The 23,817-nt window shown below is 37.9% G+C and overlaps 1 protein-coding gene across 5 annotated transcripts in view; it reads left to right on the top strand.

Annotated features, from left to right (window-relative positions):
- Positions 1 to 23,817, top strand: part of LOC126262879 (protein enabled) — a 217,278-nt gene that overhangs the window by 178,993 nt on the left and 14,468 nt on the right. For 4 of the 5 annotated variants that reach the window (XM_049959753.1, XM_049959751.1, XM_049959755.1 and 1 more), the window contains 3 exons: positions 3,370 to 3,525; positions 7,547 to 7,659; positions 12,945 to 13,046. In XM_049959753.1, coding sequence (XP_049815710.1) covers positions 3,370 to 3,525; positions 7,547 to 7,659; positions 12,945 to 13,046 — 371 coding nt within the window. The remainder of the gene's footprint in view (positions 1 to 3,369; positions 3,526 to 7,546; positions 7,660 to 12,944; positions 13,047 to 23,817) is intronic. The other variant, XM_049959754.1, reaches the window with a different exon arrangement.

Raw genomic sequence — 23,817 nt, 5'->3', positions numbered from 1 at the left:
CCTCTTTTTTATTTAATTTATGTTCCCAGTTGTGATTTGCTGGTATAATAACTGCTTATTATCATTTCGTGAGCTGCCAAACATAATATTCTTGCCACTGTATGTTTTGTGGTACATTGTACTTCTGTTTCATCTCATACAGTAACTTGTAATGTCTGCATCTATTTCTGTGTTATGGAAAAATTTTTCTTTCAGGACTCTTTTTAATTTAGCTGTCCCTGCTTTTTTTTATATAATTTTATGAGTATGCTTGTTAATGTTGACTTAGATACCATTGATGCATTAAACCCTTAATCTTGTTTTGTACCCATCTCTTATTAACAGATAACTTCACCTTTAGCACCATTAGTTTCCTTATTTTTTTTCCTGTGGTTTAGGCAGGAGATTAACTATTATTTCTGTACATCATTAGTAAAACTGCTTCATTTTATTGTCTTGAATTTCCAATTTCTACCTTTTCTGGTTTCTTGAAAAAGACTGAGTAGACCGAATGCAGTTGTCATCCCAGCTCTGTGTTGTACGACTTAGTAGTTTTGTGATGCAAAGGCCTGAGTGTTGATCATGAGCATTTGGAGAAATTAGTCCAAGAGAGGGGTCAAGGATGATGTGACTTACCAAATGAAAGTGCTGGCAGGTCGACAGACACACAAACATACACACAAAATTCAAGCTTTCGCAACAAACTGTTGCCTCATGAGGAAAGAGGGAAAGGAGAGGGAAAGACAAAAGGATGTGGGTTTTAAGGGAGAGGGTAAGGAGTCATTCCAATCCCGGGAGCGGAAAGACTTACCTTAGGGGGAAAAAAGGACAGGCATACACTCGCTCGCGCGTGCGCGCGCGCCCACACACACACACACACACACACACACACACACACACACACACACACACACACACACACACACACATATACAGACACAAGCAGACATATTTAAAGATATACATATTTGGTCTTATATTTATATAATATTTGAAACAATTTTTCAGATGTGGTGCGCAGTGGGCAGATGTCATGTCATGTGAGGATCTATCAACAGATTTTTTTTACTACTATCATTTACCTTCTATAAAAGTATTTTGTTGGGAAGATAACATCATGCAGTGCAGGCCCTATTTTTCCCTTTTATGGACTGTTTGTTTTTTCTTTTGTGGCTGTGTCACTCAAAGAAAACACAGCACACTCATGTCTTTAAAACCAAAATTGCGGTACCTTCCATCCCACACTTTCCGCTTATCTATTGACACTGATACCCTTCTTTATATACCAGAATAAAAATGGTCTTGGTTGTGAAATTATTTAATATCAGTGATGCAGTTCACTCTTTTGGGGCGACATCAGATTGTGTAAAAGTAGTTGGATACATAACCCATGCATTATAAAGCCATGTAAAATGGAAAATGGACACAACAGTAACTGGATATGTCGGTTGCATCCATTCTTCCATTTTATGTGACTCTATGATAGATGGGTTACATATCCAGCTACCTTTACACTATCTGATGATGTCCCAAAAGGCTGAAATGCATCATTGATAGTGTATAATTTCGCAACCAAGACTGTTTTTATTCTGGAATAACTTGAAACTGGTTGCTGTAGCACCCTACCATGATGAAATGGAATAATTTTTCCCTTCTTTTTAGTAACATTTAATTTGTAATTGAAAATCTATAACGACTTCAATCCTGATTTTGATGACTCTCAAACGATTCTTTACTCAGTTATTCTTTTTTTGGTTTGAGCTCATTATCTGTCTGAGTAAATAACTTGCATATTACTTATTTTCTTTTGTGTTACAGCAAAATATGCATCATGTTGAAGGAATTTGAACTCTTGTTTCATTAGCCCACTCCCATCCCTCCCCATTGATTGTGTATGGCCATAGTCTCATTATTGTGAAATTCTTATTCTGATCAAGACTTGAATCGCTATAAATTAATACATACAAAGTAATAGATCTGTGAGAAGTGGCACCCTCCCGCAATGACCAACAGCAGTTTTCATATGCCTCACGAAGCAAAGTAAACTATGTAATACTGTCTTGGCACACCACAACTGATCATTATAGTTTCAGTGAAAATATGGCCCACTATTTGATGCTGCAGTATGGCACAGCACAGCATCCTCAAATTTTCTGACAATGGGGGGTGTTTTCCAGAAAGATGTGTGGACTTTCGGTTACCTAATTCTTGTATTTTGACTCTTCACATATCCACTAAGGTGAACTCCTACTTCACCAGTGAAGAAGACATATCAAGTACTGTGATTCCATAGATGTCAACAAATGACCAAAACCATATAGCCCACAGTATGCTAGATGGTTTTCTTGATCTGCAACTTTAATTCCTGCACACTAAGAGCACAATATGTGTGAAATTTTAATTTCTGCCTAGCTTTTTCACAACTACATTATGAAATCTGAGGTTGGACAGGTAATCTCCTGAATATTTTGGAAGGCGAATACAGTATCATATCACTCACCTTTGCCAGTTTGTTGTCTGCCAAAATAATTGGTTGACTGCTGCTTGTCTTGTATTCAACTGTTGAGTATACTGGAAATGGATGATGAAGTTCATTATTGTGAAATTGTTCAGCACTGTGGCATCTGGATATTTCCATTGAGGTGTGTTTACAACATGTGCATATGCTTTATTGGCAAAATACTGTTCAACAGTGAATATTTGTTGTTCATGGGAAACGTTCACAGGTCATTTTGGGCATATATAGATGTGGTTTGAAGACATCATGGAAAGTAGTCTTTGCGGAGATCACTTGTCCAGATGTGAAAATAAATTCCTTTCTGCTGCTGAGCAAAATTTTATTTATCAGTTAGTTCCATTAATAAACATTCCCTTTTTTCTTCTTGGTTTTATTTCCACTATTAACATCACGAGTTACATTAGCTCGAACACTTGGTTGAACAGCTATACTGCAGTCATTACCAAAACAACAAACGTCGCTTTTTAATACTGCAACAGTGTGGCTTCATACTCTGCTTATGGCTGGGTGCTCCTCCTATTCAAGTAAGGAAACACTGGAAACACGTGCTTCAAAATAAAGTTCAACTTGGAATTTAGTAGAGAAAAATATTAATATGATGATTTGTATCCTGATCATGAATAGAGTCAGGGTATATGCGGTATGCTATTTTTTATCATTGTTTGAGATGAGCCCTTATTCCATTGAGTCACACAATTGCTTAACTCTCAAATGGACTACTATTGTCTTGTGTCTTGCAGTATTGCTGTGTAAGGCATTCATTTTGGATTTTCTATTCATTAATAAATTGTCTAGTCATTTACCCCTCTCACATACTATGTGTAAATGCTTAACTTAACAAATAAAGTGTACTGTATCTTTTTTTTCTATAGGTTGTTATTAACTGTGCCATTCTGAAAGGTCTGAAGTACAATCAAGCAACTGCAACATTCCATCAATGGAGGGACAATAAACAAGTGTATGGACTGAACTTCAGCAGTAAAGAAGATGCTGATTCATTTGCAAGAGCTATGGCTCATGCCCTAGATGTAAGTCAATACATAAGTAAATGATATCATTGTCTACCTTGCTGATACATATTAATTACACTACACACACACACACACACACACACACACACACACACACACACACTCTTGTTTGGGGTTCTCATTTGCACCACCAATAACTTTTTTTTTCTCTTCCCTGACAAAATTTTTTTCGCTCCAAGCTATTAAGAGTTACCAGAAAACTCACATGGAGTTAGTCATGGGGAACAGATGAGGGCTCTTCTGTTCCCTGTATGGGGAGCTCCTATCATTGACCTAAGCCTCAGGACTACGATAGAATTTCATGTGAAGGGTATGAACTACATCTCTCATCTCTAGGCTTTTGTCTTATCAATGCATATCAACTCCTCCACCCCCTCTCTCCCCCCACCCACCCCCCTCGACTTTGTTGGCAGTGTCTGACAAGGGTTGTAGGATTCGATTTTGATCACAATAGCACTTCAAGCATTGTTCTAGTTGCTAGACCTGACACAGTATAAATCCATACTATGTTGCCTTGCTCTTAGCTTACTGAAGAGTGTCTGGCATTTCATGTTCACGCTCCTGATCCGAGATGTCCAAAACCCATATGCATGCCAGCTGTATTGCTTCTTCAGTTCTGGTAACAAGCATGTTTGGTGTAGCCATTCTCAGTATTGTCAGGTTGAAATGGAAGCAAAATATTCATTGTTTTTTTTTCAACAGTGGGTCAGGAAAAAGGCATAAAACCTGTTGTATCTTGATTTGCTGTGTTGTATACAAATAGCATTACATGCAGTAATGTGTCCCAGTCTCCCTGTTAGACAGCAGTGTTTATCAAGAACAGATCTGCTAATTTCGTATTAAAATGTTCTGTGAGGTCATTTGTCTGCTGGTGGTAGGCAGTTGTCTTCATGCAAACAGTTCTGCATCGTGAAAGTACTTAAGACACCGGTCTTGTCTTGAAAACTTTGCATGATCAGAGATTATTACACATGATGCTTCACACTTCCAAATTATGTCTTCTATAGGAAACCTGCTTATTTTTGAAACTTTGGTACTCGTATAGCTTCGGTGACTGCATAAGGAGTGAGATAGTGCACACTATTATTCATTTATACTGATTTGTCGATTTGGGAAACCTCCACCAGATATCATTTCCAGTCTGATGAAATGGAGGAACTGCAGGGCGAATTGATACCTGATATCGTGGGGGTAATGGAGACACGTGCTTTGATCACTGAAATTCCCTCCAGTGGCTTACACAGTCACTGACAGGCCAGTGAAGATCTGGCCAAGGATACTCCCTTCTAATTTTATAAAGGGTTTTTGCATATCCCAGGTGATCTGATGTCGGAGCATTGTGAAAATATTTCAATATGGACGGCTGTAAATGAGCTGGTATGACAAATCATTTTTGGCCCATTGAGTCATAATTTATTTTATACAATGTGCCACACATTACCTTCTATTCTGCTTTGATGGCTATTCTTTCTCTAAGATGTCTGTGGTCTTCAGTAAAGCTGTTCTTCCCTTTGTTCAGAGGCATTGTTAGTTGGGGCAGCAGTGTGACATTACCAGCACTGTAACGTTCCTCCACTCAATTCTATCAAAAATGTATTTGTACTTCTGTTTGTGTCCATATGTTCGTGTCCATTTTTGTCTACTACTTTGAAAATAATCTTTATGAAGCTTTAGTGCTCATCTTGCCAGTTGTCTTGATGGGAGCCATTAGACATAAAAAAAGTGACCCGTCACAGTAGTGAGTGGACTGCTGTATAAATAGGGTCGAAACTTACTGATTGCCCAAACAACTGCAAGACTTGGAGAGTACTCTATAGGTGTAAGTAATTAGTGTTTCAGTGCCTTCCTGGATTTGTAGTAGAAATACACCTATCCCAGAACCACAGCATCAGAGCATTGCTCCATCGCAGTGTTCTCATCCAAAAGTACGGGTGGTGAACATGTCAGTGAAATTTTGCGCCTCCCTGCTGCAGTTCATGTAGTGGCCATGCTTTGTGACTGAAATTCTTTATGAAGTGTCTGTAAGGGCACCTTCCAAGGAAACCTCTCACATCATGAAAATACTTAGGAGTTAGAAATTCTGTTGTGGCTTTTCCTTTCTTGGATGAAGACAGACTCCCTTCCCATTAACTAATAGCATAAGACTTTCTCAATTTTTTGGGGTAATGAACAGGCATTTTATTGGAATTGGGCAGAGAAGTGTATCATGGATGCTTTTCAACACAGTTAAAAAACAGCTTAACTGCTCCTCAAATAGCTTTGAGAAAACAAGAATGTCATCTAGGTAGTAAAAACGCATTATCCATTTACAGCCTTAAGGCAGGTAGTCCAATGTTTGTTCAAAGGTGGTTTCAGCATTGCACAGACTTGGAACATGTTAAGGCTGTTAGGTGTTATGAAAATCTTCACCATTGAGAAGAATTGTGTGTGTGTGTGTGTGTGTGTGTGTGTGTGTGTGTAACTGATGAAATATTTTTCTTGGAAATAACATCTCCATAGGTATACTTTTTATTTATGTTTATTTATTTCTTTGTTCACTATCCCTTTTGAGGTTGCAACCCCATTCACAGGCCATCTGCCACATCAGCCTAGCTGTAGTGCAATCTGGCATTATCGTTTCCCATAGTGTGAGTGCCAGTAGTCAGTCTGCATATTCGTAATAGAAAAATACTTTGCTCTCTCAGACATTTCCAAGGTGTCATCAATTTATGCCAATGGGTATACATACTTTTTGGTGATTTTGTTCAGCTACCAGTAATCAACATAAAAATGACATGTGCTGTGTTTCATCTTTGTGAGGGCCAAAGAGTCTCTTAGGGCTGGAGGGCTGAATCGTGTACTCTCACAGTATCTTCTCAACTTTGTTCAGTGGAAGACAACTATATAAATACTGACTGATGGCTTGAGGGGGGCCGGGGGGATGGTCCTCAATGTTTGGTATATGATATAGTGTTTCACATTGGATTGTGTGTTCTTCCTCGTCTCCGATCCATGTTTTAATGTGCCCAAAATTGATGAAAAATGGCCAACAATCACTGACTGTTCCTTCGTAGAACTTGGAAGTAAAGGAAGCTGTATAATAAATTCCTCCATTGGGCTGTCTAATGGCAGTGTAGCATGGTTCTTCACTGATGGCACTGAGGTGATTTTCCAGGGCCGCTTGTATTTGGCTTCCTTCTCAAGAAGATGACAGCTTTTGCATAGCCATTTTGGAGACAAGGCACTGATGACGTCAGAGGTAAAAATGTCATGTAGAAGCCAGACTTGGGGTACTAGTTATAACAACATAACTAAACAGTGGAAAATCCAAGGTAGAATAAGGACAGTATTAGGCAAAAGGTTAGATTGCTACTCAGCGTAAAGCGGACAGATTGCAGATAGGCACAACAAAAAGACTGCCAAACAAGTAAGCTTTCAGCCATAAAGGCCTTCATTGGAATTCGACACACACACACACACACACACACACACACACACACACTCACTTTCATGCAAATGTGACTCACACACTCAAGTACTTCACACTAAAAACGCATTTAAAGATCACGCATAAAAGCGCATGTGGAGTTATTGCCTATGGCAGCAGACAATGCTCCTGTTTATACATACATAGAATGTTCTGCTAAATTACAATATTCCATAAATAAGTAAATTCCAGAAAATTCTAGAAATGAAAAAGATTGCAGATGGCTGAAATCAAACTTCTGACCCACACATTGCCAGCTAGTAACTGCAGTAACTACATCATAGCAGGCAACATACAACACATAGCAATAAAATATGGAGGTCCTAAGTAAAATCCTATGTCAGATGAATATCAATTTTGATGACTCATCCTCTTTGTTTTTAGTTTACTCTATTTTGTGGACAAAACTTTTGTTTTAAATATTAGTTTTCAGCTTGTTCTGTTTGGTAAGTTGTTTTCTTGTTTCATTGTTAACATAGTTCTGACAAATATATATAAAATGGAGCATCTTCTACTTCAGTAGTAAGATTTTCTTGTGTAACGATTTTCCAGATCCTAGGTAACGCTCTGTCTAGGTCTCTAGGACAGCCTCCTTCTGTCTCAAGCACACAACCAATCTACCAAGTCTCCAGTAATGGGCAATATGAGGAGGACATGGGATACAGGTAGGACTATTTCCTTTGTGTGTCTTATCTTGGTTTGTCTTTTGATGTGTTAGGTTAAAGTGCAATCTTTTATAATGCAGTCACTTCACTTGAGTTCTGTTAAGCAATATGTATTTTGTTTCTTGTTGATCAAAAGGATTGATTTTGGCACATTGTTCAATGTGATATAGATTTGTAGAATTTTCTAGACAGAATAAAAATTGTTGCAAAAATATATGCTCCAGGTTCAATCATTGCCCATTTATGTATATTTCACATGCTGTATATGTTTCATACAGAAATTATAACAACAACAATTAATTGAGGAAAGCACTGGATTTCTCATTTTTGCTGAAAAGTAATTTTTGTTCAGTATCTAAATGTTGTTGATGCTCTATTCTTACTGTGTGATATTTCAAACTGGAAACTAAATACAGGCCTTTTTTTGTCTGTTGTGTATTTACTGTGTCATCCAACTGTGCAACAGGTCCCAGAAACTGCTACAGTTTTGCACAAATTCAGTTTTAATATGAGTACCTTAAAACACTGCAGAACCAACCAGCCTGAAAGGTGGCAGCACATTGGACTTGCAAAAATCAGTTAACTGATTGATAACATGACATGTACACAATTTCCTGTACAGAACAAAAATAGTGCTTAAATTTCTTCACATTCGCTCGTTAATTAAAGAGCTTAACCCACATTTGTAATTCCAACAGAGGGGGTCGTATAGGAGAATAATGTGATCAAGTATACTTTATACTTTCTATGAAAAATCCCTGCTGCTTTTTTTTTGTGTTCAGCCCTCACATAGGTAATCAAAAGTATAATATATGTTGCAGGTGAACTAGATTTGTAGCTGACACAGTAAAGTAGATACCCATGTTTCTTGGAAAAACTGTAAACCATCCTCAACTTGAAACTGAAAGAAGTAGAGATAATCATTTTTGAGTACTCACAGTTCACAAATTGGTATTCTTGATGGTTCCTAAATACAGTCATGGGCCACGTGGAAACAGGAAAAGATGTGTGGGTCAGTTCATGTTATTCACCTTCAGTTAACATTCAAGTTGATAGAATGTGCCATTGTGATTTAATAGTGTATCAGTAATTGGGAATGATTTTCTCCTGGCAATAACAGTTCTACAGGTATACTTATTACTTTTTTATTTCTCTGTTTGTTACTAGTTTTGGGTTGCAGCCATGATACCATGTTCCTATGCAAAAATGGTACACGAAGAGGGAGTCTCAGATTTTTTTTTTTTAATTGTGTTAAAATGTCATAATATTACTTAATTTATGTAATACATCATAGGACATTAATCCCTACAAAACCTAAAATATATGTTCGATAATTTATTACTTTGACTTCTATCCTTATTGTAGATAAAGTTGACTCTCCATTGTCTCCAGGAAAACATAATTAAATTCCACCTAAAATACCAGGTGTAGAAGAATGAAACTGGAATTTGCTTGCAATAATTACACATCTGTTGTTGGAAACTGATAAATAATATTTTATTCTAAATAACCTCCACTGATATTTATACATTTCTCCCACCCCTCTGGCAGGCTATGAATGCTATGTCAAAAAAGCAGTTCTTCTTTTGAAGCGAACCACTCAGTGATCCATTTTCGTATATTTTCATACGAATTGAAGCATTGTTCAGTGAGAGAATGTCCCAGTGATGGAAATAGGTGATAAACGGATGGAGCTAAGTCTGGAGAAAAGCTGCATGACATAGTATTTCCCAGCTGAACGCCTTGATGTTTCCCAGACCCGTTCTGCTGTGTGTCATGGGGTGTTATCATGTAGCAATATGACTTTGTGTTGCCTTTTTCTGTATTCAGATCGTTTTTCATGTAATGCTTGATTTAAATGAATCATTTGCTATTGTTAGCAATCAGTGTTATGGTTTCATCATGTTTTAGCAACTCATAATAGATGACACCCTTCTGATCCCACCAAACACCCAGCATGTCTTCTTTCCAAAGTGATTTGTTCTTGGAGTGGATGTTGATGATTTGCCCAGATTCACCAATGATTTACAATGCTTTGGATTCTCAAAATACATCCATTTTTCATCACCTGTCACCATTCGATGGAGAAGCAACTTTCTTTTGTATCTGGCGAGCAGCATTTCACAAGTGATCTTTTGATTTGCTTGCTGTCTTTATTCAGTTCATGTTGAACCCATTTCCCACTTTCTGCACCTTTCCCATACCTTTCAACTGAAGAGAGATGGCTTTCTGCATCACATTCAATTGTTCCACAAATTCCTGTTGAGTTTGAGTACCATCTTTTCCAACAAGGCCGGCAATTCGTTGTCTTTGAAGTTTTTCGGTGGTTTCCCGCACTTGTCGTTTCTCACGTCAAAATCACTACTTTTAAATTTTTTGAACCACTCAAACCACTGTTTTTTCCAAGAGCATGTTCACTGAAAGCTTCGACAAGTGTTCGATGTGATGCTGCAGCAGTTTTCTTCAAATGTTAAAAGAAAACCAATGCTGTCTGCAAATAGTAGTTTGTAGGCACAAAACTAGACATGTTTACATGTTTGAAATGGATACCGATATATGGAAGCTGGGTTACTGTGTGTTGACATTCATCATCAGCTGTTACAGGAAGCAGATGGTGGCACAGCAGACACAGTCTCACAGGCCCTACACCGATGGCTAGCACCTTCAATAAAGAAATTCTGGTTTCATACTTCTGCACCTGGTATAGTTTAAGTTCCAGATAGCTACATAATCTGGCAAGCATAGTAATAAAATAGGAATGGTGAACTGTGAAGGAGGATTAATAATAGTAGTAAAATTGACAAGAAGGAATAATGACAACACACCATATAGTCTAAATTAAAAAAAAGTATAATCAGCATACATTGTTCAGAGCAAAGCTTCTCTCATAATGTCCATTTGGCACAAATACAAAATTGTAGAGAGCATCTTAATCCAAGCTAAACATCAAATATTCAACAGCATATTATGGAAAGAAGTGTGGTTAGTACATTTAGATGTGTAACGTCTTGTTGTACCTTGTACCAAGAATGTAAGTATTTCAATGCTTGGCAGTGTTATATCACAGAAACATCTCAAAGATGTATTAGCAAATATGTAAGTCATTGGACAACACAGAGTTAGAAAATTTTCAAATGCACGTTAACTTAAATGGGATCCAGATGTTGACATGAGTAGATGACAGATGCTGGGCTTCACCAAATAATTCTCTCTCTCTCTCTCTCTCTCTCTCTCTCTCTCTCTCTCTCTCTCTCTGTGTGTGTGTGTGTGTGTGTGTGTGTGTGTGTGTGTTGGAGGGGGGGGGGGGCAAAATGTACATTATTCAAACAAGGCAATGCACTGTAAAGACTCTAATGTCTAGCCAGATAATGTTTCTGTAACACCTCCATTTGATGAGCTTGCAGTGGCTTGATGACTGGAATTCAAAATAGTGACTGGTTGCATAATGTACCCACACAAGTCATGATTATTATTACTTACATAGTTCATTACTATTTTCATGTCATGTAACACCTATTACATTACTCTTGAAGAGTGTGATAGTGAGGGGATTAAAAAAAATTACTTGTGACTATTCATGTACCAAGGTTTTTGTGTTCTTCATTAGATTAGAAAAACTTTCCATCCACTGCTCATATTGCTGGCCTTGTTACAGTAAAAATTTCTAGTTGCAAGGACTGGAGAGTAGGGTGTATGTTGAAGGAATTCAAATTCCGTATGCGTTATGGCAGCATTAGATGAATTGGCAGTATAACAGCACAGCACAGAAGCAACTGAATGAAGATCTCCATCTGCTGATAGCAGTATGATGACATTAAATGTTCTGTCTTACTCCTGTAGTCTTCAGCCATTACTGATCTTTCATCCCAAAAAAGAATTATGTTTGAATACAAAAATTTGAGAGTCTTAATGACAAGCTAAGGTGTTAATGCCCACTCGCTTTTCTGTCTAGTGCTGGTACACTTAAGTTCCATCTCCTATGACGATAGTTAATAGGAATTCAGAACTTTCAAACCTATAAATAACACAAAAGTTGCTCATAGCAACCATAATCTTGATTTTCCTTTCTGTTGTATACTCAATCAACATGGTACCCAAATTACAACACTTTGAATGACTTCGGGCCTTGTGGGCAATATGATGTACCAAACTCACTATATCGTACATTTATGTCTGTATGTGCATGACAAACTGCTAATTTTCTTTGAAAATACTTTCCACTGTCACTCAGTATGCCTAATCATGTTCTGAAGTAACCGACACATAGGTAAAGTAATTTTTTTTACCCACGACACCACTTAAAAACTTACTGTAGCCATACTGCAGGCCCATTCTGTGGCTGACTTGCTGTGTTTTACATTTTAAGAACACAGAAAGAGTTCATCAGATCATAACACCCCTTTTAGTGCATAATATCTATGTAGTTGTCATTCTTGCAGAGCCTCTGCGTCTTTATATGATGTTCCTGCACATTTTTGCCATCTGTCACCTCAGTTTTTCTGTTCATGAGCATTACTACTGTCAACTTTAGAAATTCTTATCTCGCATTCTTTATCTCACTTTTAACATGTTCCTTTTGTCCACCTCCATAAGCAGTGTTCAGCTTTCTTAGGGCCTTTTTATTATACTTATTGTATGAATGGGTTGTAAGTGTGTGGTTTCATATTTCTTATCAAATTTGGTAAACCAGCTTAATATCTGTATGTTCTTAGTGCACTGTATTATAAAAGGATTGTAGGGTTGAGATTTGAGCCAGGTACTAGATAGTATTCAAAAATAAAACACACAGTACAGAAGCTGCATATAACTGACTCAACAATTTGACAATTGTAATGATTCATTTATATGTTATAGTCCTCTACTATTTTTATTCCACACCCTTTCTGCACCATCTCTCACAATGGAATATAATGGGTTTATAATTTTGCACACACATCTTAATGGATTTAAAGTACAGTAGCGATAATTATAACAAAGTAAATTAAAAGTGGCTAGATTTAAGTGGGGCATATGTAACAAGATGATGTTACATACGTGCTTCACACACTACTTATTAAAATGTAAAATATAAAATCTCTCTCTCTCTCTCTCTCTCTCTCTCTTTCTCTGTCTGTATCCTATACTGTTTGTCATTTTGTGTGTGCAAGTGAAAGGACAAGCTGTATAAGTTCCTTTAAATTTATTGTATGAAGTAATTATGATACTGTGTATGCTGCAAACAAATATTTACAGCAACACTGCCAAGAATATTGTGAAGATAAAAAATTGGAATGGTATTATTGCAGTAAGACGCTATGCCTCCCTCGAGTGTCCCTTCATCAACAGATGCCATGCAGTGTTGCAATAGCATCACGAATCCCAAGTCCTGGCGGGGGGACCAGTTCGAGGTATGAGCTTAATGCTCAGGGTATAATTGGGTACATTGGACATAATAGCTAACAAAACGGTGTGGGCATACGTTTACAATAGATACTTTAGTATTAAATTATAGCTGGCAATGGTTGGTGGTATTTAAACTAACCACATTTGAGATTTCTGCGTATCACTAATAGCAGCAGTAACAAAATGCTTTCCAACAAGAATTTTGCATTGCCCATCATCACACAATATTTTCTGGTAGTGACCTGAGCAGTCAGTATTTTCATTATCCAAGGTGTTCCTGCTCAATAGTAGCTGCACCCATGTGTTAATGACTGAATAAAAGAGAGGGTACTTCCATTCCCTGAAACTGGGATTACTGGGGCCAACCCGACGTTGCAGCGGAAGATACTGAACCTTCAGCTTTTGCACCCTGTTCTAAAAACATGGCCCCTGGTTGTGAGTGACTGATTACTTCTCACATTTTCTCTCGCTTTCTTACTTCTATAATTTTCTTAATTGCTTTTTGTTTCAATTCTTGCTGTAAGCTCATATTCGGTGTCTGTTGTATTTATTTTTGTTCGTGTCAGCTAAGCTCTGCTTTATTTGTATGTAGGAGCTCATCTTTTCTTAATGTAGCCATTAGCATCTAGTTTGATATTTGTCAGTATATGTCCAAATTATATTTTAAGACAGAGATCCTGATGATTTAAGTAACATTAAACACAGAGTTGATTTCTGGATTCAGTTTTCTTCCTACACAGTTGAAAGAGAAAGGAGGAAAAATCAAGTTACATAAAATGTTGACATATTTTCTTAGGAAGAGTTAACATAAAAGATATTGCAAAGATAACAAATACGAACATAAATTGGCTAGGGTAAGGTTATGATCTGTAATGCATTTTTCCCCACACTTAACCTTTTGATTTAATATTTTATTTGCATTTTTTATTAAATAGTCACTCTAGACTTTCTAGACAGCAGAAGAGTAAATCTAGAATTCTAGAAGCTCTATTTACCTTCCTCATTTTTTTTCCAGCAAGCTCACCATTTGATGTTGTATTAGAGTGTATTGTCTACATTTATGAATTATTTGCTCTTCCAGTTATTGTAGTTTTAATATTTCAAGAATCTTCGGATATATTAATGTCATTTATATAAATGATATATAAAAATATCAGACATTTTTACTCTAAATTTGCAACAGTTTGAATGAACTCCAGCAAGAATTCATAAAATGCAGCTGTAATATGAGAAGTTACACCTCTCCCTTTCAGTTGCCTATGCCTTGATGCCAGGAAACCACTACTTGCTAGATATTTAAATAGATGAGTCCCACAAGGACAGTCAGTACACTTTGTTAAAAAAAATGCTCAGTTACAAAATACCCTGTCTCAAAAAAAAAAAATCCACGCGCACGCACGCGCACACACACACACACACACACACACACACACACACACACTCACACACACACACACACACACACACACACACACAAAGTTTGAGTCTAACACACTCAGAAATCTTACTGTAAGGCAGGAAAAGACACGATGTAACGAGTCATCACCGCAGTGTAAAGGGAGAATGATGTAAATTCTTCAATTATGTGTTAATGTTTGTTAAACTAGATAGTTTAGTATCACAGAATACAGAAAAGACGTGCAGTGAAACTTATCACATTGCAAGTCAAACATTCCATCAGGATGATTAGTTGGTTGTTTAGAATTTAAGGGACTAAACAATGAGGTCATCAGTGCCATTCCATCAGGACAAAAGATTTTAGTATGAAGAAACTTTGATAGCGTTCTTCCCAAGTCTGTACCTGAAGCACCATACTGCTGCCATACATTAAAGGCAACACTAACAAAAAGTAAATGTGTGTGTGTGTGTGTGTGTGTGTGTGTGTGTGTGTGACACACCAGTTCAAACATGAATTTTTTGAGTGGATACTAAATCTCCACTATACTTTCCAGAAGTTCACCAATGACGATGCCATTAAAACAATTTGTATTTTTGATTAGTCTCAAGAAGTTAGGAATAAAATTTTCTGAAGCAGTCTCTTAAAAAAAAGGGGGGGGGGGGGAGGTTGTCTTTTTTTTTTTTTTTCAGGGTCATCTTTACATAGACAGATACTGCAGGTGACAATATGTCTGTATGTGTGAAACAATTTTTTTTCCTCCTTCTCCCCTGAAAAATGGAGCTTCTAAAATTAATTTTTCTTGGCAAATGTGGATTAACGGAAGCTATAGAAGAGACATAATATGTTGATGGACATTCTGTTATGGAAACAATTGCCAAAACTGTGCATATGTGTAGGCTATGAGCTGCTGCTCGCTTTCCACTTCAAATTCACTCTCTCACACAAATCTGCAGATGGGTATATTTTAGAGTGGTGTACTTAAAGCAGATAAAGAGTGATAAGCCAGTAGCACGAAAGCTAGTGAAATACCTTGAGCTTTTAGTGTGTCTCTGTGTGTCAAGCTTTTAGTGTGTGCCTGTGTGTCGCATATCAATCAGAAACTAAGGTGCTGATTTTAAATTCCACATTTCCATGCTGCGGCTTGCAACATGGGAATAATGTAAAGTGAAATGGATTAAAAACACAAATGTACATATGTGGCAGAACTTCAAACAGCTGTGCAAATTTCTTAATTTGTGGACACCAGTTTCGAGACACACTAAATTTGATCAAGCTATATATGAACCATGCGTGGCATGTGACTTTTGTTTTATACCAGTTATGAGGATAATGTATATGCATATGTTATTCACTTGAATATGAGCAAAACTCAAAACTGGCTAGTAGTGCCCCAGAGATCAAATAAATGATAATTTTTGTTATGGACATCAAGGAATCATAATATCAGCCCAACACTCATGTGGAACAAGTCTTACAGCAACTTATCATCATGACTTGATATTTAATCTTTACAGGAAAAGCTTCCATAACTCAAAATTTAACGTTTATTTTCTATGGCAACATAACTTGTAACATACTGAAAATGCCTTGACCAAAAAGCCGTGCCAATATATTCGTGAAGTCTGATCATGTACTTTCTTCAATCTTGTTAAAACACGAACAGACTTAAACTTATTCCCTAAGAGGAAACAACAAATACCTGCACTTTGTTTTCCTTCTCTGGAAGAGTTTTGTGCTACTGTTATGCAGATCATCCAAAGAATGAGCAGGCATGGTGTCCTGAATGAAATAGCAAAATAAATATGTAGGTAATAAAGACACTGTTATACATGTCGCTCCTTTCTACAGTGAATTGCTTAAGAACTTGCAGGTATGTTAACGAATTGGAAAGTTGTAAAAGAATGCCAAACTGCATTGCCAAACTCGCATATTTTATGCTGGTCTTAAGCTTTGTTTCTCATCATTTAGTGTTTCTATGTTCTACATCTACTACTCCATTTACGTACATATTCTGCAAGCCACCGTATGTTGCATGGTGGAAAGTACCTTATACCTCTGCTAGTCATTTCCTTTCATGTTCACTTGCAAATAAAGAGAGGGAAAAATGACTGTCTGCATGCCTCTATACCAGCCATAATTTCTCCTATTTTAATGATCAGACATCATTTTGTGAGAGTTTCGTTGGTAGCAGTAGAATCATGTTGCAGTCAACTTAAAATCATGATTCTCTAAATGTTCTCCATTTTGTTTTGCAAAAAGAATGTAGTCTTCCAACCAGGGATTTCCTTTTGCTTTCACAAAGCATTTCTTAATACTCATTTGTTGATCGATCAAAAAGTAACAAATCTAGCAGCCTGCCTATGAATTGCTTCAATGTTTTTCTTTAATCTGATCTGGTGGGAATCTTAAATACTTGAGCAGTACTCAAGAATGGGTTGCATTAGTGTTCTGTACATGACCTCCTGTACAGATGAATCACACTTTCCTAAAATTCTCCTAATAAACAAAAGTAAACCATTCACCTTCCAACCATCCTCACAAGCTCGTTCAATTTCATAATACATTAGTTATGTGGATTCTGACCAGTAACAAGACAACTGCTTGTCACAGGATGTGTTCAAAATGACCACTGGCTGTGGAAATACACGCTTCCAGCTGATATGGAATGACTGATCCACACTTGTTAGCATTTCAATGGAGATGTCTGAGCAGGTTGCAGTAATACGTTGTTGAATGTCATTGGCTTTAGTTGGTATGTCCTTGTAGACAGTGTCTTTCAGCTTTCCCCACAGGAAAAAAATCTACAGGTGTCAAATCTGGGAAGCAGTCCGGCCAAAGTAAAGGTCCTCAGTGTCCAATCCTAAGATTTGGAAACAATTAGTGAAGACATGCTGTAGTACTTCGCACAGTATGGGCTGGACAGCCATCATGTTTGTACCACAGTTTCGTCCTAGTCTGCTAAGAAATGTCTTCTAGAACCCATGGAAGAAGATGGCCCTGTTAGGTGGCTACGATACTTTTGCACTTTCGGTGTTCCATCTATGAAACGTGGGCCTATGAGCTGATGGTTCACTATCCTGCATCACACGTTTACACACAATGGACGCTGACGTTTCACCTAACGTATCCAACAGGGATCGTCAGCAAACCATTAGTACATGTTTTGGTGGTTTACCTGTCCACGATTGGTAAATGGGGCTTCGTCATTAAACAAGATACATGATACTCTGGAGTATCTTGTCTTAATGCCCATTTACAGAATATAACAAGATTCTCATAATCGTTCCCTGCAGCTCTTGATGTAGAGAGATCTAATTGCAATGGAACCAATGTTGATGGAGAATGCATCGAACACTTGCCTGACTTATACTACTTCCTCGTGGTTGAAGATAATAACTGCTGAGACATCTGTTGGAATATCTTGCCACATGCACCATACTAGAATGAACTTCATTCTTCCTACACTCTCCATACCCTATGAGCATGTTGGTTTTTCACACACACACACACACACACACACACACACACACACACACACAAAGTGACTAGGAAGCTGCAATGCTCTCGAGTATTATTACAATCTGTTTGTTGGCTAACAATATGAGCCCCTGACTACCAACTCAATCTGTCAAAAGCCACACTTCGGTACCACTTTCCATTTCAACAATGTTTGTGGTGTAAGTTTTAGGCGATTCACCCTGTGTAGAGAAGAAGAGCAGTCCTATCACACTTCTTTGGGGCACTTCTGACAATATCCTTGTCTCTGATGAACACTTGCCATTGAGGAAGATGTACTGTCTTCTATTACTTAAGAAGCCTTCGAGCGCCACACACATCTTTTCCGCATCATTTACTGATATGTCTGCAGTGGGGCCCCATATCAAATGCTTCCCAGCAATCTAGGAATATGGGCTCACCTGTTGTGCTTCATCTATGGTTCACAGGATACTGTGTCAGAAAATGGCAACCTGAAAATTTCACTTGAGTGATGCTTTCTACATCTGTGCTGATTTATGGATAGAAACTTTCCCTTCTCAAGAAAATTTATTGTATTTGAACGGAGAAAATGTTGATGAATTCTGCAGAAAACCAATGTTACGGGTATTGGTCTATAAATTTATGGGCCCACACTTTTATTTTTCTTATGTACAGAAATTAACAGCACTTTTTTCCACTCGCATCGGACTTCATGCTATGTGAGAGATTCACAATAAATGCAAGCTAAATAAGGTGCCAACGCCATAGAGGACAGAGTTGTTGTTACAGTCTTCAATCCAGAGGCTGGTTTGATGCAGCTCTCCATGCTACTCTATCCTGTGCAAGCCTCTTCATCTTCGAGTAGCTACTGCAGCCTACATCCTTCTGAATCTGCTTTGTGTATTCATCTCTTGGTCTCCCTCTACAATTTTTACCCTCCAAGCTGCCCTCCAATACTAAATTGGTGATCCTTGATGCCTCATAACATATCCTACCAACTTAGCCCTTCTTCTAATCAAGTTGTGCCACAAATTCCTCTTCTCCCAAACTCTATACAATACCTTCTCATGAGTTACGTGGTCTACCAATCTAATCTTCAGCATTCTTCTGTAGCACCACATTTCGAAAGCTCCTGTAAGCTTGTATACTCTTCTTGTCTAAATTAGCATCATGATTCACTTCCATACATGGCTACACTGCATACAAATGCTTTCAGAAAAGACTTCCTGACACTTAACTCTGTACTCAATGTTAACGAATTTTTCTTCTTCAGAAACACTTTCCTTGCCATTGCCAGTCTACATTTTATATCCTACCCACTTCTACAGTCATCATTATTTTGCTTCCCAAATAGAGAAACTCATCTACTGCTTTAAGTGTCTCATTTCATAATCTAATTCCCTCAGCATCACCTGATTTAATTTCAGTACAGTCCATTATCTTCATTTTGTTTTTGTTGATGTTCATGTTACATCCTTCTTTCAAAACAATGTCCATTCCGTTCAGCTCCTCTTCCAGGTCCTTTGCTGCCTCTGATAGAATTACAATGTCATCGGCGAACCTCAAAGTTATTATTTCTTCTCCATGGATTTTGATTCCTACTCAAAATTCTTCTTTTGTTCCCTTTACTGCTTGCTCAGTATACAGATTGAATATCACTGGGGATAGGCTACAACCTTGTCTCACTCCCTTCCCAACCACTGCTTTCCTTTCATGCCTCTCGACTCTCATAACTGCCATCTGGTTTCTATAGAAATTGTAAATAGCCTTCCGCTCCCTGTGTTTTACCCCTGCCACCTTCAGAATTTGAAACAGAGTATTCCAGTCAACATTGTCATAAGCTTTCTCTAAGTATACAAATGCTAGAAATATTGGTTTGCCTTTTCTTAACCTATCTTCTAAGATAAGTTATAGGATCGGTATTGCCTCACGTGTTCCAACATTTCTACGGAATCTAAACTGATCTTCCCTGAGATCGGCTTCCACCGGTTTTTCCATTCGTCTGTAAAGAATTCATGTTAGTATTTTGCAGCTGTGACTTATTAAACTGATAGTTCGGTAATTTTCACATCTCTCAACACCTGCTTTCTTTGGGATTGGAATTATTATATTCTTCATGAAGTCTGAGGGTATTTCGCCTGTCTCATACATTTTGTTCACCATATGGTAGAGTTTTGTCATGACTGGCTCTCCCAAGGCTGTCAGTAGTTCTAATGGAATGTTGTCTACTCATGGGGCCTTGTTTCGATCAGGTCTTTCAGTGCTCTGTCAAAATCTTCACACAGTATCATATCTCCCATTTCATCTTCATCTACATCCTCTTCCATTTCCGTAATATTATCCTCAAGTACATCGCCCTTGTATAGATAGACCCTCTATATGCTCCTTCCACCTTTCTGCTTTCCCTTCTTGGCTTAGAACTGGATTTCCATATGAGCTCTTGATATTCATGCAAGTGGTTCTCTTTTCTTCAAAGGTCTCATTTTTTTTTCTATTTTCCTGTAGGCAGTATCTATCTTACCCTTAGTGAGATATGCCTCCATATCCTTACATTTGTCCTCTAGCCATCCCTGCTTAGCCATTTTGCACTTCCTGTCAATCTCTTTTTTTTTTTTATCGGTTGTATTCCTTTTTGCATGCTTCATTTACTGCATTTTTTTATTTCCTCCTTTCATCAATTAAATTCAATATTGCTCCTGTTACCCATGGATTTCTACTAGCCCTTGTCTTTTTACCTACTTGATCCTCTGCTGCCTTCACTATTTCGTCTCTCAAACCTACCCATTCTTTTTGTGCTATATCTCTTTTACTCATTCTTGTCAATCGTTCCCTAATGCTCTGTCTGAAATTCCTACCTTTTTGCAGTTTCCTTAGTTGTAATCTACAGTTCATAACCAATAAATCGTGTTCAGAGTCCACATCTCCCCCTGGAAATGTCTTACAGTTTAAAAATTGGTCCCTAAATATCTGTCTTACCATTATATCATCTATCTGAAACCTTCCAATGTCTCCAGGTCTCTTTCACGTATACAACTATCTTTCGTGATCCTTAAACCAAGTGTTAACTATGATTAAGTAATGCTCTGTACAAAATTGTACCAGGCAGCTTCCTCTTTCGTTCCTTACCCCAGTCCATATCCACCTACTAGTCTTCCTTCTCTTCTTTTTCCTACAATCAAATTCGAGTCTCCCATGAATATTCAATTTTTGTCTCCCTTAACTATCTGAATAATTTCTTTTATCACATCATACATTTCTTCAATCACTTCAACATTTGCAGAGCTAGTTGGCATATAAACTTGTACTGCTGTGGTAGGTGTGGGCTTCATATTTATCTTGCCTACAGTAATGCATTCAATATGCTGTTTGTAGTAGTTTGCCCGCACTCCCATTTTTTCATTCATTATTACACCTACTCCTGTATTACCCCTATTTGATTTTGTATTTTTAACCCTGTATTCACCTGACCAGAGGTCTCGTTCCTCTTGCCACTGAACTTCACTAATTCCCACTATATCTAACTTTAACCTATCCATTTCCTTTTTTTAAATTTTCTAACCTACCTGCCCAATTAAGGGATCTGACATTCCACACTCCGATCCGTAGGATGCCAGTTTTGTTTCTGCTGACATCCTTCTAAGTAGTCCCCACCCGTAGATCCGAACGTGGGACTATTTTATCTCTGGAATGTTTTACCCAAGAGGGCGCTATCATCATTGAACCTTACGGTAAAGCTGCATATCCTTGGGAGAAAGTACGGCTGTAGTTTCCCCTTGCTTTCAGCTGTTCACAATACCAGCGCAGCAAAGCCATTTTTGTTGATGTTTTGGGGCCAGATCAGTCAGTCATCCAGACTGTTGCCCGTGAAACTACTGAAAAGGCTGGTGCCCCCTCTTCAGGAACCACACATTTGTCTGGCCTCTCAACAGATACCCCCTCCATTGTGGTTGCACCTATGGTACAGCTGTCACTGAGGCACGCAAGCCTCGACACCAATGGCAAGGTCCATGGTTCGTGGAGGGGAGAGGATAGAGTACTCTCTGTAAAACCAAATCAGGATTCTATCCGGACCTAGCGACTTATTTGTTTTCAACTCTTTCAGTTTATTTTTGAACTTGTGCAACATCTCAAAATAAATCTTTTGCAAATATGCCCAACAGCAACTGAAAATTAGATCGTATGTTTTTCTTGTATTACTCATTTGTATGAGCTTTCCTAAGCTTATTTTATCTGATGATGATTACTGAGAATTTGTCAAAATAAAGTTTTTAGCAATCAAGATGTTTCCATGGAATTAGCTCGTGGCAGACCTCATCAGTTGGGTGGAAGTAAATGATGTCCATTCATAGTTTAAGTGGGATGCTAACAACTACTTACGTGCTCTTTCTATTATAAATACTCTCCTAGCTTTCTCAGTGGATTTATTAACTTCACCAAAAGTCAGACCCATGTATTCCACCTCACGAATAAACAAGTAGCTGAAACCCTTCAAATCATCTTGGAGGAATTTCTCTTATACACTGTCTGACTCCAAAATATCTGCGAGTGACTCTGGACAGTATGCTTACTTATAAGAACACTGTTTATTAAACATGAAACGAAAAGTGTCTTCAGGAATAACGTAGTGCACAAACTGACAGGTACCGCATGGGAGAGCTCACCCAAGCACCATGAAAACTAACAACCTAGCGCTGTGTTACTCGTTGTTTAAAACCTACGCCATATATAAACTCCCCTGGCATAGCCCTTCCTGAAATTAGGTGTGAGATAGCTGCTGAAGAGATTCTTGTGAACTGCTAGAGCTCTTACAGGAAAATCACAGCAAGCAAGGGCCTCAAAGTGGTGAGGAAATGTCAACATTTGGAGAACTGGATGGTTTCAAAGAAAGAGCTTCCTCCTGGTCATTCAGAGAAGTGGACAAGATGGAAAGCACTCAACAGACTATGATCCAATACCTAAAGATACAAGATCAACATATAAAAGTGGAGCCTTTCTGTGGACTCAGTTTTTTGCAATTGTGATGCTATGCAGTCTCTCAACGTTCTACTGCAATGTTAATCTTCGGCCACATGCACAATGAGAGATCTGATGAAGGTGACACCAAATGCACACAATATGGCCAATTTCTATTTGACCATTGTTTAAACTGATGTCAGTGATCGATTTTCTTTAGTTGATTATATACTTTGGACTTCTTACATTATAATAAATAAAATCATGATCATTAATATGTGTCGCTGTATGACACCGTCAGTAAGGTCGGTCTGGTTTGTAACTACAAATGTATAATACTTCCATTCTGTGTGGGGAATTTTTTGAGCAATTATTGTTAATCGAACCTGTTAGCTCAACATCAACTGCCAATAAATCTATCCACCGGACCAGGGAGTTGATGCATACTGTCCTTAAATATATGATGGAAAAAGTCAGATATCTTTATTCCGGCTAAGATATCGGATTTCCAAATTTTTGCTTAGCAGCTTGTCTAGAGAAGGACCTTCTCTTTCTGCTCTTTATTCCCAGTGTTTTCGAGGTAGCTCTATCACTGTCCTCAACTGACTTAAAAGTTGGTTGTGACACTAGGATATCATCTCTGAATTTCTGCAGTATCTTCCTACACACTACTTCTGATAGTAATTCCCCAAAATTCTTCCAATAAAATATTTCATGCAGTCAACTCGCTCCTTCCAGATGTTTGGTATATTATCTTGATACATGTGAGAATCTATGTGTGTACATGTGTGCAAATACACTTAAGTGCAAGACATATTTCAACATTTAATAGTGTTGCCAATGGATTTGTAGAGATGGCTTGCTTTTGTATTATATTTAAAGAGCTCTCTCGCTCTCTCTCTCTCTCTCTCTCTCTCTCTCTCTTTCACTTTAAATTAATTTAAATT

Source organism: Schistocerca nitens, chromosome 6 (genome assembly GCF_023898315.1).
Source record: "Schistocerca nitens isolate TAMUIC-IGC-003100 chromosome 6, iqSchNite1.1, whole genome shotgun sequence".
Lineage (NCBI taxonomy): Eukaryota > Metazoa > Arthropoda > Insecta > Orthoptera > Acrididae > Schistocerca > Schistocerca nitens.
Note: the sequence above shows the minus strand (reverse complement) of the source record. Positions and strands in the feature narration are given on the sequence as shown.